The sequence below is a fragment of the Heterodontus francisci genome, chromosome 6 (assembly GCF_036365525.1).
Source record: "Heterodontus francisci isolate sHetFra1 chromosome 6, sHetFra1.hap1, whole genome shotgun sequence".
Lineage (NCBI taxonomy): Eukaryota > Metazoa > Chordata > Chondrichthyes > Heterodontiformes > Heterodontidae > Heterodontus > Heterodontus francisci.
Genome location: NC_090376.1, coordinates 155530657 through 155547251, shown reverse-complemented (window position 1 = coordinate 155547251; position 16595 = coordinate 155530657). Strand labels below are relative to the sequence as shown.

At 44.6% G+C, this 16595-nt stretch overlaps 1 protein-coding gene across 1 annotated transcript in view; it reads left to right on the top strand.

Moving 5' to 3' along the window:
* The window catches only part of LOC137371609 (cilium assembly protein DZIP1-like), a 437496-nt gene that overhangs the window by 20699 nt on the left and 400202 nt on the right, over positions 1 to 16595 (top strand). The window contains exon 2 of the mRNA XM_068034440.1: positions 5773 to 5993. Within this exon, the coding sequence (XP_067890541.1) occupies positions 5980 to 5993 (14 nt within the window). The 5' untranslated portion in view covers positions 5773 to 5979. The remainder of the gene's footprint in view (positions 1 to 5772; positions 5994 to 16595) is intronic.

Sequence of the window (16595 nt, the reverse complement as noted above, 5' to 3'; positions counted from 1 at the left end):
TCTTGGTCACCTCCTTGAAAAACTCAAATCAAATTCATGAGACATGATTTCCTGCGCACAAAGCCATGCTGACTGTTCCTAATCAGACCATGCCTTTCCAGATGCATATAAGTCCATGTAGACTACATCAACTGCTTTACCCTCATCTACACTGCTAGTCAGCTCCTCGAAAAATTCAATCAAATTTGTTAGACAGGATCTCCCCCTTACAAAGCCATGCTGACTATTTCTGATTAATCCCTGCCTCTCCAAGTGGAGATTAATCCTGTCTCTCAGAATTTTTTCCAATAATTCTCCTACCACTGATGTTAGACTCACCGGCCTGTAATTACCTGGTTTATCCCTGCTACCCTTCTTGAATAATGGTACCACATTCACTGTCCTCCAGTCCTCTGGTATCTCTCCTTGGCCAGAGAGGATTTGAAGATTTGTATTAGAGCCCCTGCTATCTCCTCCCTTGCCTCACATAGCAATCTGGGATACATCTCATCTGGGCCTGGGGATTTATCCACCTTGAAGCTCGCAAATATTTCCTCCTTTTTCAATGCTAATTTGATCAAGTATATCACAATCCCTTTCCCTGATCACTACACCTACATCGTCCCTCTCCATAGTGAACACAGATGAAAAAGTTCAAAACCTCACCCATGTCCTCTGGCTCCACACACAGATTGTCTCTGATCCCTAATGGGGCCCGCTTTTTCCCTGGTTATCCTCTTGCCCCCAACATACTTACAAATCACCTTGGGATTTTCCTTTATGTTGTCTGCCAATGATTTTTCATGCCCTCTCTTCGCTCTCCTAATTACTTTTTAAAGTACTCCCCTACACTTTCTATACTCCTCTCGGGCCTCCGCTGTTTTCAGCGCTCTGAATCTGCCATAAGCCTCCTTTTTTTTTCCTTTTCCAATCCTCTATCTCCCTTGATATCCGGGGTTCCCTTGACCTGTTGGTCGTCCTGTCCACCTTTACAGGAACATGCTGCACCTGAACCCTCACAATTTCCCTTCTGAATGACTCCCACTGGTCTGATGTAGACTTTCCTATCAGAAGCTGCTCCCAGTTCACTTTGGCCAGATCCTGTTTTATCATATTGAAATCTGCCTTCCCCCAATTTAGTACTCTTATTTCTGGACCCTCTTTGTCCTTTTCCATAACAATCTTAAATCTTAGAGTTATGGTCACTATCCCCGAAATGCTCCCCCACTGCCACTTGTACCACTTGTCTGGCTTTATTCCCTAGGATTAGGTCCAGTACCGCTCCTCCTCTTGTAGGACTCTCTAGGTGGCTCAAAAAACTCTCCTGAATGCTCTTTAAGAATTCCGTCCCCTTTAAGCTTTTTGCACTAGTACTATCCCCTCTAATATAGGGGAAGTTGAAATCCCCTACTATTATTCCCCTATTATTATTGCACCTCTGAGATTTGCCTACATATTTGCTCCTCTACCACTGCCTGACTGCTTGGAGGCCTGTAGTACACTCCCAGCCAAGTAACAGCCGCCTTTTTGTTTTTAAGTTCTACCCATGTAGCCTCTTTTAGTTTAGTTTCGTTTAGAGATACAGCACTGAAACAGGCCCTTCGGCCCACCGAGTCTGTGCCGACCGTCAACCACCCATTTATACTAATCCCTTATTCCCACCACATCCCCACCTGTCCCTATATTTCCCTACCACCTACCTATACTAGGGGCAATTTATAATGGCCAATTTACCTACTACCCTGCAAGTCTTTTAGCTGTGGGGGGAAACCGGAGCACCCGGAGAAAACCCACGCAGACACAGGGAGAACTTGCAAACTCCACACAGGCAGTACCCAGAATTGAACCTGGATTGCTGGAGCTGTGAGGCTGCGGTGCTAACCACTGCGCCACTGACCCGCCTAAGAACCTTCTAAGATATCATCCCTCCTTTCTGCAGTATTTGTTTCTTTAATCAACAGTGCAATGCCACCTCTTCTTTTACCCCCTCCCCTATCACGTCGAAGCTTCTATGCCGTGGGATATTAAGCTGCCAGTCCTGCCCTTCCCTCAACCATGTCTCAGTAATAGCAATAATATCATATTCCCATGTGTTAATCAACGCCCTCAATCCATCTGCCGTACAAGTAAGACTCCTTGCATTAAAGTAGATACAATTCAGCCTTGCATTATTTGCCTGAGCCTTAACAGAGCTACATTTACTCTGTCCTCCGGACTGACTTAGCTTCACATTTATATTTGATTATACATCGTCCCCTATTGTGCTTCCACTCTGTATCTCGTCCCCCTACCAAATTAGTTTAAACCCCCCCCCACCCCCCCCAACCCCCAACAGCACTAGCAAACCTCCCAGAAAGGATGCTGATCCCGTTCTGGTTCAGGTGCAACCCGTCCATCTTATACAGATCCCACCTTCACCAGAAACAGGCCCAGTGATCCAAGAATCTAAAGCCCTCCCTCCTGCACCATCTCCCCAACCATGCATTCATCTACTCTAACCTATTCATATACTCACTAGCCTGTGGCACTGGAAGAAACCCAGAGATTACAACCTTTTGAGGTCCTACTTTTTTAATCTACTGCCTAGCTCCCTAAATTCTATTTGCAGGACCTCATCCCTCTTTCTCCCTATGTCATTGGTACCAACGTGGACCACGACCTCCAGCTGTGCACCCTCACCCGCCAGAATACTTTGTAGCCACTCAGTGATATCCAAGACACTTGCACCAGGGAGGCAACATACCATCCTGGAATTACGTCTGCGACCACGGAAACGCCTATCTGTTCCTCTAACCAGAGAATCCCCTACCACTATTACCCTCTTGTCCCTTTTTCTCCATCCCAGCACAGCTGAGTCAGCCATGACATACCGGTCATGATTCTCGGTGCATTCTCCAGAGGAACCCTCTCCTTCATCAGTACTCTGAACTGAATACCGGTTAGAAAGTGAGATGTCCTCTGGGGACTCCTGCACTATCTGCCCTAACTTCTTTGTCGGTCCGGCATCCACCAAGTCACCCCCCTCGACTGTGCTTGCCTAGTCACCGGCTTGACTACCCCCTGAAACGTGCCATCCACGTTGTCCTCCACCTCACGGATGCGCCACAGTAACTCCAGCCCCTTGAGCTTATACTAACCCCCACACTTGCTAATATAGTGACCAAATTGATCTTTTTCAACTGCTGCAATAAACTGGGAGTCAAATCTTTTTTCTTAAATTCCTGTACATTGATGGTACTTGGGCTGTGTTCAGTAGGAAAACAACATAAGTAAATGTGAAATTTTGTTTGTTTAAACTGGAAAATTCCAGCGAACTCATTTTATAGCCGTATCACGAAAGATCCTATACTGGACGAGCCCCCAGTTTGTTATGACCTCAGTAGAGACTGCCAACTTTAAAACAAGAGATGTGAACTTCTCAGACTGATTTTAAAGGATTACTGTTACGACCAGGTGAGAAAGGTGTCTAGGGGTCCCTTTTAGCCTTCACCTGGTCTTATTATAACAGGGTTTAATTTTAAACACACTGTTTTGAGCTCCCCCTTGGTGAATACTTGTTCACCACTTTCCAATTATAAGGCAAAGAAATGAGCACACCAGTTTAAAGAAGAAAAGCGAAATGTATTAAACCTTAAACTTGAACTCTAATTTGGTTAACGCACCCCATGCTAGCATGCGTACATGCATGCAAATGGACGCCGAAAAAGGCAGAAAAAAAATAAAGTAAAAAAGTTTGAGGCAATCTCTGAAGAGGGGTTTTTACTGTGCTTTGAGCTCGCTGTAGTCCTTGATTGTACGTAGTTTTGCTTTTTGTTGGGGCCCAGTATTCTTCTTGAACTTTGTTCACTGTAAGAGACTTTTCTCTCTTGGGGTTCATGTGTCTTCAATGGGTCTTCAGTTCTGTGAAAAAAAGATGGGAGCAGTCAGGAGAGAGGTGTTCTCAGTCTAGTAGAAAAGAGCTTTCTGCCTTTCAAACACTCTGTGACAAGTTCAAATTCAAACAGCCAATTAGTATGTGTCCAAACTGACTTGACCAGGTGTTCTGTGTATTGGAGAGGCAGGGACTGGGTCCTTTGTTCCAACGCTGTTTGCCAGTATGTGAAAAAAGGTCTTTCCGTCGAGGGGCCTGGCAATTCTTTGTCATAGGCCCTCTTTTCTTCCCAGCAACGTTTTAAAGTTTTTTAATGTTCATGTGGCAAAATGTGTACCTCATTCTTGGCGGGGTGGGGGTTGGTGGTGGGGTGGCTTGCCTGACAATTACACAAAAAGATTTCATGTTTTAAGGCAACTAAATTTTAAAAAGTCAACATTACCTACTAAATGCTGTTTAGTTAGCTAATACAATAAATTACAGAGAGGCATTTCCCATTAATTTATTAACACACTTAAAATCTCACACCACATCTATACGTTGATATTTTCATCAAAAACGTATCCTTGCAGTTAAAAGTCCCAAACTCCTCCCAGCTGCAATAGGTTCGATCGCTTCTCGAAGTGGACATCCTCTTCACTCACTTCTGAGCACATTCAGCTGGACTTCATTAATAAGGAAACCTCTGGTGCGCCACTGGTCTTTTCTCCTCCGTAGACCTCTGGCCTTTGAACCGGGTTGAAAGCTTAGGAGCGTTTTGCTATATCTGTGATCTGAGAGGCTGAAACAGCTCACTAGTGTCTCTGCCTGTAGGTAGAGAAAGTGAGTTTTTTGGTCTTCGTTTGTTACTTTCAGCTTCCAGACCTAGGTAAGTCTCTCTAATTTATCCAGCTCAAAAGTCAACAGTTGTTTGCCTTTGAGAATTTTCAGAGACTGTAATTTGGACCATAGCAAAACTACCTGGGCCTTCCTTTGTTTCCAGGGGTTAACCCTGTTTACAGTCTGGGAGAGTGAAATCCATTGCCCTTTAGGTGTTCTAACTTTGCACCATGCTTTCAAAAAGGTCTTTGTTCTTGGTTCCTTGTTCTCATGTTAACCAAGACCTCTGTCTTGTCTATGGGCAGATTTTGTATGACTTCACATGTCTCCTCTGAATGTTCATATTATGCTGCTTTAAAGATGACCATTTTAAAAACCTAACCATACTACAAAGTCCAGCGTTCATTACAATGGGATATGGGTGTCCCTGACAACACCAGCATTTATTGTCCTTTGGAAAATAACGATAAGCTGCCGCCTTTAATTGCTGAGGTAGTGTGGTACACCCACAGTGCTGTTGGGTAGAGATTTTGATACAGTGATGATGAATGGGGATTTATTTCCAAGTCAGCATGGTATGTGACTTGGAGGGGATCTTGCAGGTCATAATGTTCCTACATGCTTGCTTCCCTTATTCTTAGAATCATAGGAAGTTTAAGACACAGAAAGAGGCCACTTGGCCCATTGTGTCTGTGCCAGCCGAAAAATTATCCACCTATTCTAATCCCATTTTCCAGCATTTGGTCCATAGCGTATCCAGACCTCTTTTGAAAGAGTTGAGGGTCTCTGCCTCAACTACCCTTTTGAGGCAGTGAGTTTCAGACCCCCACCACCCTCTGGGTGAAGAAGATTTTCCTCATCTCCCCTCTAATCTTTCTACCAATCACGTTAAATCTATGTCCCCTCATCACTGACCTCTCTGCTAAGATGAATAGACCCTTCTCTATCCAGGCCCCTCACAATTTTGTACATTTCAATCAGATCTCCCCTCAGCCTTCTCTGTTCCAAGGAGAACAACCCCAGCCTATCCAATTTTTCCTCATTGCTGCATTTTTCCAGTCCTGGCAATGTCCTTGTCAATCTCCCCTGTACTCTCTCTCTAGTGCAATTACATCCTTTCTGTAATGAGGTAACCAGAACTGCACACAGTACTCGCTTACTTTCTGGGAGAGGAACGGACCTGCGGGAAGAATACGAAGCAAGGAGCAGATAAATAGAGCCCAAGGATCACAGCCTGGATCACTTATCTTCCAGGAGAGCAGCAGAGAGGAGTCCAGGTGGCCCGGAGTTTGAAAACAGTGAGCAGTGACATGGTGATTGGTTGGTGAGTATCTGCTGTGAGGGAATAACTCTAAATAGCTGAGTTATTTCACCAGTGTTAGGGTTTGTGTGTGTAAATAACTTAATAATAAGGAACAAGTGAGTAACATTTTTTTTGAGTAAGGTTCACTTTAACTAGTGAACTGTATTGATTTTTAGTAGGATTTGTCAGTAGCTTCAAAAGTAAAGGTAAGGACTTTAGATTGTAATGGGTAGTGTTTGGAGTAGAACAAGGCCCCTAGCGTAGTGAGTATTTTTTAATTAAAAGGAGTAACTAATCTAAAGGTAAGTCATGGCAGGAGAGCTCACACCCATGATATGCTCTTCCTGCGCTATGTGGGAAATCAGGGACGCTTCCAGTGTCCCTGACAACCATGTGTGCAGGAAGTGTATCCATCTGCAGCTACTGGCTACCCGTATTACGGATGCTGTGAAGCATCCGCGATGCTCAGATCATTGTGGATAGCATGTTTAGCGAGGTGGTCACACCGCAGGCAAATGCTGCAAAGGCAGAAAGGGAATGGGTGATCACCAGGCTGAGTAGAGGAAGGCAGATACTGCAGGAGTCCTCTGTGGCCATCCTCCTCTGTAACAGATATACTGCTTTAGATATTGTTGGGGGAGATGGCTCAGGGGCAAGCAGCAAGAGCTAAGTTCATGGCATCATGGGTGGCTTTGCTGCACAGGAGGGGAGGAAGAAGAGTGGCAGGGCTATAGTGATAGGGGATTCGGTCGTAAGGGGAACAGACAAGCGTTTCTGCAGCTGCAAAAGAGACTCCAGGATGGTATGTTGTCTCCCTGGTGCCACGGTCAAGGATGTCTGAGTGGCTGCAGGGCATTGAGGGGGGAGGGCGAGCAGCCAGTTGTCGTGGTACATATCGGTACGAACGACATAGCTTTTAAAAAAAAAAAAGGGATGAGGTCCTATCAGCTGAGTATAGAGCATTGGGCCATAAATTTAAAAAGTAGGACCTCAAAGGTAGTAATCTCACGATTACTACCAGTGCCACGTGCTAGTGAGAGCAGAAATAGCAGGATATATCAGATGAATACATGGCTGGAGAAATGGTGTAGGGGGGGAGGGATTCAGATTCCTAGGACATTGGGACCGGTTCTGGGGAAGGTGGGACCAGTACAAGCTGGACGGGTTGCAGCTGGGCAGAACCAGGACCAATTTCCTCGGGGGCTGCGGGGGGGGGTGGTGGTTGGTGGGTGTTTGCTAGTGCTGTCGGGGAGGGTTTAAACTAGAATGGCAGGGGATTGGAATCTGAGCAAGGAGACAGGAGGGGGAAAACGAGGATAGAAATGAAAGACAGAAAGGCGAGAAGCAAAAGTGGAAGGCAGAAAAAACAAAGGCGAGAAACAAATGGGGCCGTAGTGCAAAATAAAGCTCAAGATAACTAACAATGTTAAAAAGACAAGTCTAAAGGCATTGTGTCTTAATGTGTGGAGCATTCACAATAAGGTAGATGAATTAACAGCGTAAATAGATATAAACCGTTATGATATAGTTGCGATTATGGAGACATGGCTGCAGGGTGACCAAGGATGGGGACTGAACATCCAGGGGTATTCAATATTTAGGAAGGACAGGCAAAAAGGGAAAGGAGGTGGGGTAGCATTGTTCGTAAAGGAGGAGATCAATGCAATATTAAAGGATATTGGCTTGGAAAATCATGGTGTGGAATCTGTATGGGTGGAGCTAAGAAACATCAAGGGGCAGAAAACGTTGGGGGTTGTCGAAAGGCACCCAAACAGTAGTGATGATGTAAGGGATGGTATTAAAACAGGAAATTAGAGACGCATGCAATAGGGGTACAACTGTAATCGTGGGTGAATTTAATCTACATATAGATTGGTCAAACCAAATTAACAATAATACTATGGAGGAGGATTTCCTGGAGTGTGTACCTGATGGTTTTTTAGACCAATACATTGAGGAGCCAACTAGAGAACAGGCTATCCTAGACTGGGTATTGTGCATTGAGAAAGGATTAATTAACAATCTTGTTGTGCGGTGTCCCTTGGGGAGGAGTGACGATAACATGATAGAATTCTTCATTAAGATGGAGAGTGAAGTAGTTGAATCTGAAACTAGGGTCCTGAATCTAAGTAAAGGAATCTACGAAGGTATGAGACGCGAGTTGGCTATGGTAGATTGGGGAACTTTACAAAAAGGGTTGACGGTGGATAGGCAATGGATAATAATATTTAACGAACGTGTACGTGAATTACAACAATTATTCCTGTCTGGTGCAAAAATAAAACTGGAAAGGTGGCTCAACGGTGGCTTACAAAAGAAATTAGGGATAGTATTAGATCCAAAGAAGAGGTACATAAAATTGCCAGAAAAAGCAGCATGTCTGAGGATTGGGAGCAGTTTAAAATTCAGCAAAGGAGGATAAAGAGGTTGATTTAAGTGGGGCAAAATAGCATATGAGAGCAAACTTGCTGGGAACATAAAAACTCAATGTAAAAGCTTCTGTAAATATGTGAAGAGAAAAAGATTAGTTAAGACTAATGTCTTGCAGCCAGAAATGGCAGAACAATTAAACATGTACTTTGGTTCTGCCTTCACAAAGGAGGACACAAATAACCTCCCAGAAATGTTAGGGAACCAAGGGTCTAATGAGAGGGAGGAACTGAAGGAAATCAGTATTAGTAAAAAAAAAAAATAGTGGAAGGGAAATTAATGGGGTTGAAGGCTGACAAAGTCCCAGGTCCTGATCTACATCCCAAAGAACTAAAGGAAGTGGCCCTGGAAATAGTGGATGCATTGGTGGTCATCCTCCAAAATTCTATACACTCTGGAGCAGTTCCTACAGATTGGAGGGTGGCAAATGTAACCCCACCATTTGAAAAAGGAGGGAGAAAAAACAAGGAATCATAGACCAGTTGGCCTTGTATCAGTAGTGGGGAAAATGCTAGAGTCTATTATAAAGGATGTGATAGGGGAACACCTGGAATGTATAAACTGGATTGGACAAAGTCAGCATGAGTTTACTATTGACCAGAAACTGAACTGGAATAGCCATATAAATACCGTGGTTACAATAGCAGGTCAGAAGCTAGGAATCCTGCAGCGAGTAACTCACCACCTGACTCCCCAAAGCCTGTCCACCATCTACAAGTCAGGAGTGTGATGGAATACTTTCCATTTGCCTGGATGAGTGCAGCTCCAACAACACTCAAGAAGCTTGACACCATCCAGGACAAAGCAGCCCCTTGATTTACTCCCTCCACCACCGACTCTCAGTGGCAACAGTGTGTACCATCTATAAGATGCACTGCAACAAAGCACCAAGGCTCCTTAGACAGCACCTTCCAAACCCACGACCTCTGCCACCCAGAAGGACCAAAGCAGCAGATGCATGGGAACTCCAGCACCTGCAAGTTTCCTTCCAAGCCACCTGCCATCCTGACTTGGAACTATATCGCCATTCCTTCACTGTCGCTGGGGCTAAATCCTGGAACTCTTCCTTACCGCACTGTGGGTGTACCTACCCCACATCGACTGCAGCATTTCAAGAAGGCAGAAGAAAGCACCTTCTGTAGGGCAATTAGGGATGGCTTAGCTAGCGATGCCCACATCCCTTGAACAAATAAAAATAATCTCCTTTTCTGATATTGTATCCGCCTGACTTGTGTCCCTAGTAAATACTAAAGCAGAATAATATTTCTGCCTGAAAATATCTGACACCAAACATGAATTACTGTAATGTCTCTGAGCCCAACATTCATCAGTTGCAGATTTCAATGTATAGATATCTTGTGCTAGATAAAGGCTCAATGAGTTTGCGATAATATATTAGCATGGATGAGGGCTTAAGTAGTAGAAGACCTGAGGCTGGGCGGAGTTGGATGATATTACAGAGGTGGAAGCGGACAGTCTTGGTGAAGGCGAGGTTATGTGGTTGAAAACTCATATGATACCAAGGTTTCAAACGGTCTGGTTCCAAGTGAAAATATAAGAACATAAGCAATGAGAGTAGGCTGTGTGGCCCCTTGAGACTGCTCTGCCATTCAATAAGATCATGGCTGATGATCTACCTCAACTCGACTTTCTTGCATGATCCCCATATCCCTTGATTCCCTGGGAGGTGCAAAAAACTATTGATCTCAGCCTTTAATATATTCAACAACTGAGCATTCACATTCCTCTGGGGTAGGGAATTCCAAAGATTCATGACCCTCTGAGTGAAGAAATTTCTCCCCCTCTCATTTTGAAATGGCTGATCCCTTATCCTGAGATGACATCCTCAAAAGACTCAATACATTTGTTAAACACTATTTCCCTTTCATAAAACCATGTTGACTATGCCTAATCATATTATGATTTTCTAGGTGCCCTGTTAACACTTTCTTAATGGATGGCAGCATTTTCCCAGTAACTGGAACAAGGGGATTAGAACTGGGCTTGTTTACAATATACAGAAATTATTTGGAATTGGGGACAGAAACGAAACTAAATTTGCAGATTATTCCAAATTGTGAAAAGCTGCAATTGGAAACAGGCTGATCAAATTCAGATGGAACAAGATAGATTGGGAAGCTGTTCTCATGACTGGCAGTATGGACAAATGTATTGAGAAGGGGTGGGGGGGGGGGGTGGGGGGGTTGGTGAGGAAGCATCATTCTACAAGAGAGGGCACAGAAAGGGATTTGGGGTTGTTGGTGGATAGATTGTCAAAATCAACAGCACAGTGGTGAGAGAACAAGTAGTATCTTTGGTCTGTATTATCTAGTTGACCAGAGGAAGTGATTGTGAATTTGCACACAGTGCTTGTCAGGCCCCACTGTAGACACAAAGCTCTGAAAGTTTCAAAGAACAGTACAGCACAGGAACAGGCCATTCGGCCCTCCAAACCTCCGCCGATCTTGATGCCTGTCGAAACAAAAACCTGCTGCACTTCCGGGGACCGTATCCCTCTATTCCCATCCTATTCATGTATTTGTCAAGATGCCTCTTAAACGTCGCTATCGTACATGCTTTCACCACCTCCCCCGGCAGCAAGTTCCAGGCACCCACCACCCTTTGTGTAAAGAACTTGCCTCGCACATCCCCTCTAAACTTTGCCCCTCGCACCTTAAACCTATGTCCAATAGTAACTGACTCTTCCACCCTGGGAACAAGCTTCTGACTATCCACTCTGTCCATGCCGCTCATAACTTTGTAAACCTCTATCATGCTGCCCCTCCACCTCTGTCGTTCCAGTGAAAACAATCAGAGTTTCTCCAACCTTTCCTCCAGACCTGGCAACATCCTGGTAAATCTCTTCTGTACCCTTTCCAAAGCCTCCACGTCCTTCTGGTAGTGTGGCGACCAGAATTGCACGCAATATTCTAAGTGTGGCCGAACTAAAGTTCTGTACAGCTGCAGCATGACTTGCCAATTTTTATACTCTATGCCCCGACCGATGAAGGCAAGCATGCATATGCCTTCTTGACTGCCTTATCCACCTGTGTTGCCACTTTCAGTGACCTGTGGACCTGTACGCCCAGATCTCTCTGCCTGTCAATACCCCTAAGGGCTCTGCCATTTACTGTATACTTCCCACCTGCATTAGACCTTCCAAAATGTATTACCTCACATTTGTCCAGATTAAACTCCATCTGCCATTTCTCCGCCCAAGTCTCCAACTGATCTATATCCTGCTGTATCCTCTGACAATCCTCAACACTATCCGCAACTCCGCCAACCTTTGTGTCGTCCGCAAACTTACTAATCAGACCAGCTACATTTTCCTCCAAATCATTTATATATAATACAAACAGCAAAGGTCCCAGCACTGATCCCTGCGGAACACCACTAGTCATAGCCCTCCATTCAGAAAAGCACCCTTCCACTGCTACCCTCTGTCTTCCATGACCGAGCCAGTTCTGTATCCATCTTGCCAGCTCACCTCTGATCCCGTGTGACTTCACCTTTTGTACCAGTCTGCCATGAGGGACCTTGTCAAAGGCTTTACTGAAGTCCATATAGACAACATCCACTGCCCTTCCTTCATCAATCATCTTCATCACTTCCTCAAAGAACTCAATCAAGTTAGTGAGACACGACCTCCCCTTCACAAAACCATGCTGCCTCTTGCTAATAAGTTCGTTTGTTTTCAAATGGGAGTAAATCCTGTTCCGAAGAATCCTCTCTAATAATTTCCCTACCACTGACGTAAGGCTCACCGGCTTATAATTTCCTGGATTATCCTTGCTACCCTTAAACAAAGGAACAACGTTGGCTATTCTCTAGTCCTCTGGGACCTCACCTGTAGCCAATGAGGATGCAAAGATGTCTGTCAAGGCCCCAGCAATTTCTTCCCTTGCCTCCCTCAGTGTTCTGGGGTAGATCCCATCTGGCCCTGGGGACATATCTACCTAATGCTATGCAAGACGCCCAACACCACCTCCTTTTTGATAACGACATGAATGAGAATATCTACACTCCCTTCCCTAGGCTGCTCATCCACCAAGTCCTTCTCTTTGGTGAATACTGATGCAAAGTACTCATTTAGTACCTCTCCCATTTCCTCTGGCTCCACATATAGATTCCCTCCTCTGTCCTTGAGTGGGCCAACCCTTTCCCTGGTTACCCTCTTGCTCTTTATATATGTATAAAAAGCCTTGGGATTTTCCTTAATCCTGTTTGCCAATGACTTTTCATGACCCCTTTTCGCACTCCTGACTCCTTGCTTAAGTTCCTTCCTACTGTCTTTATGTTCCTCAAGGGCTTCGTCTGTTTCTAGCCTTCCAGCCCTTACAAATGCTTCCTTTTTCTTTTTGACTAGGCTGACAATATCCCGCGTTATCCAAGGTTCCCGAAACTTGCCAAACTTATCCTCCTTCTTCACTGGAACATACTGGTCCTGGATTCTAATCAACTGACGTTTGAAAGATTCACACATGTCAGATGTTGATTTACCCTCAAACAGCCGCCCCCAATCTAAATTCTTCAGTTGCTGCCTAATATTGTTATAATTAGCCTTCCCCCAATTTAGCACCTTCACCCGAGGACTACTGTTATCCTTATCCACAAGTACCTTAAAACTTATGGAATTATGGTCACTGCACCCGAAATGCTCCCCTACTGAAACTTAGACCACCTGGCCGGGGTCCTTCCCCAATACCAGGTCCAGTACAGCCCCATCCCTAGCTGGACTATCTACATATTGTTTCAAGAAGCCCTCCTGGATGCTCCTTACAAATTCTGCCCCATCCAAGCCCCTAGCACTAAGTGAGTCCCAGTCAATATAGGGGAAGTTAAAATCACCCACCACTACAACCCTGTTACCTTTACATCTTTCCAAAATCTGTCTACATATCTGCTCCTCTACCTCCCGCTGGCTGTTGGGAGGCCTGTAGTAAACCCCCAACATCGTGACTGCACCCTTCCTATTCCTGAGCTCCACCTTTGATTCCCTTGCCTAACAAGAATCTCCACCTTAAAAATATTCAATGATCCTGCCTCCACCAGCTTCTGGGGCATAGAATTCCAAAGTCGCACAACCCTCAGAGAAAAAAAAATTCTCCTCATCTTTGTCCTAAAAGGGTGACCTTAAACACTGCCCCCTAGTTCTGGACCCACCCACAAGAGGAAACATCCTTTCCACATTCACCTGGTCAAGACCGTTCAAGATCTTCTATGCTTCAATATATACTCCCTCACTCTTCTAAACTCCAGTGAAAACGAGCCCAGTCTGTCTAACCGTTTCTTCATAAGACAACCCGCTCATTCCAGCTATCAATCTAGTAAACCTCCTCTGAACCATCCTTCCTTAAATAAGGAGACCAAAACTGCACACAGTATTCGAGATGTGGTCTCACCAATGCACTGTATAATTGAAGCATAACATTCTTACTTTTATTTTTCAGTTTTTTTTTAATTTGTTCATGGGATGTGGGTGTCGCTGGCCAAGCCAGCATTTATTGCCCATCCCTAATTGCCCTTGACTGAGGGCTTGCTAGGCCATTTCAGAGTTCCTCTCGAAATAAAGGATAGCATTTCATTAGCCTTCTTTCTGACTTGCTTTATCTGTATACTAACTTTTTGTGACCCGTGCACTGGAACACCTAGATCCCTCTGCATCTTGGAGTTCTGCAGTCGTTCTCCATTTAAGTAATACTCCGCTTTGGCAGGAAGAATAAAAAAGCAAACAACTTCACACTTTCCCACATTATACTCCATCTGTCAGATTTTTGCCCACTCACTCAACCTCATTCCGCCGGGTGCTCCGGTTTCCTCCCACAGCCAAAGACTTGCAGGTTGATAGGTAAATTGGCCATTGTAAATTGCCCCTAGTGTAGGTAGGTGGTAGGAGAATGGTGGGGATGTGGTCGGGAATATGGGATTAATATAGGATTAGTATAAATGGGTGGTTGTTGGTCAGCACAGACTCGGTGGGCCGAAGGGCCTGTTTCAGTGCTGTATCTTTCTATGACTCTATCTATATCCGTCTGCAAGCCCCTTACGTCCTCTTCACAACATACTTTCCTACCTATAGTTGTGTCATCTGCAAATTTAGCTACCATGACATCGCTGCCCCCATCTAATTGATTGATATAAATTGTAAGAAGTTGAGGCCCCAGCACAGACTCACATCCTGCTAATCAGAAAAGGACCCATTTAAGCATACTTTCTGTTTTCTGCCAGCCAACCAATCTTCTATCCATACCAGTATGTTACTCCCGACACCATGAGCTCCTACTTTACGCAATAACCTTTTTATGTGGCACCTTGTCAAATGCCTTCTGGAAATTCAATTATAGTACTTTAACAGGCACCCCTTTATCCACAGCACATGTTACTCCAATAAATTGGTTAAACATGATTTCTCTTTCACAAAACCATGCTGACTGTTCCTGATTACCTTGAGTTTTTAAGTGTCCAGCTATAGCCTCCTTAATGATTGATTCTAACACCGTCCCCACAACAGAAGTCAAGCTAACTGGCCTATAGAGAACAGAGAAGGCTGAGCGGAGATCTGTTTGAGATGTACAAAATTTTGAGGGGCCTGGATAGAGTGGAGGTGAATGGTCTCTTCACGTTAGCAGAAAGGTCGATGACCAGGGGGCATAGATGTAGAAAAATTAGATTGGTAGAAAAATTAGAGGGGAGATGAGGAAAAACTTTTTCACCCAGAGGATGGTGGGGAGTCTGGATCTCACTGCCTGAAAGGGTAGAGAACCTCAACTCATTCAAAAGGAGTCTGGATATGCACCTCGAGTGTTGTAATCTGCAGGGCTACGGACTAAATGCTGGAAGGTGGGATTAGAATAGGTGGATCGTTTTTCGGTCGGCACAGACAAGATGGGCCAAATGTCGTCTTTTTGTGCCTTAAACTTTCTATGGTTCTATAGTTACCTGTTTTCTGACGACTCCTTTCCCCCCCCCCCCCCACCTTCTTGAATAGGGGGTTATATTTGCTATTTTCCAGTCTGATGGAACCTTTCCAGAATCTAGTGAATTTTGAAAAATTAACACCAATGCATCTGTACTTCATTAGCCACCTCTTTTAAGACCCTAGGCTGAAGCCGAGCAGGACCCGATGACTTGTCAGCCTGCAGCTCCATCAGTTTGGTCGGTACCCCTTCCCTGGTGTTGTGATTTCACCAAGTTCCTCTCTTCCTTCCACCTTCTGATTTACAGCTATTACTGCAGTGTCTTTTGTATCCTCTATAGTGAAGACAGAAGCAAATATTTGTTCATTTCATCTGCCGTTTCCTTATTGTCTACTGTTAAGTCCCCATTCTCACTCTGGAGGACCAACACTCACTTTATTTACTCTTTTCCTTTTTTAATTTTTTTTTAATTCATTCATGGGATGTGGGCATTGCTGGCCAGGCCAGCATTTATTGCCCATCCCTAATTGCCCTAACTGAGTGGCTTGCTAGGCCATTTCAGAGGGCATGTAAGCGTCAACCACATTGCTGTGGGTCTGGAGTCACATGTGGGCCAGACCAGGTAAGGACAGCAGATTTCCTTCCCTAAAGGACATTAGTGAACCAGATGGGTTTTTTACAACAATCGACAATGGCTTCATGGCCAGCTTTAATTCCAGATTTATTCCAGAAATACCCGTAGAAACTCTTCCTATCCGTTTTTACATTTCTCGCTAGCTTCCTTTCATGCTCTAATTTCTTTCTTCTAATTAACCTTTTAGCCCTGCTCTGTTCTTTATATTCTGACCTATCATCTGACCAGCCACTCATCTTAGTAAATAATTCGTGGCGTACCTATCTTAGTGCTCTGATAAGGCACATTATTATGAGAAAGACATGCAGGTATTGGGGAGGATGCAGGGATAGATAGTTGGAGTAAGGCATCTAATTAATGAACTCTTTACACCAAAGAGAAATTTCACTGATCTTATTCAAATATTCAAGATCCTGGAAATAATTGTCAATGGAGCCAGATCTGGGGATTGAATGGAGTTGGACCTGGGCTTATATTTGGAGCTGTCCAGGTGCAGGCATATTGCATTGCTGCAAAAGGGAACAGAGGTTGTTGTTGGCCTTCCTGTACAATTTCATGTTCCTGTTCCCATGTGGCACCCAGATGCAGGGGTCCCACAAATTTGGCCTTGAGGCTTGTGCTGAGACCTTCCTCGGAGCT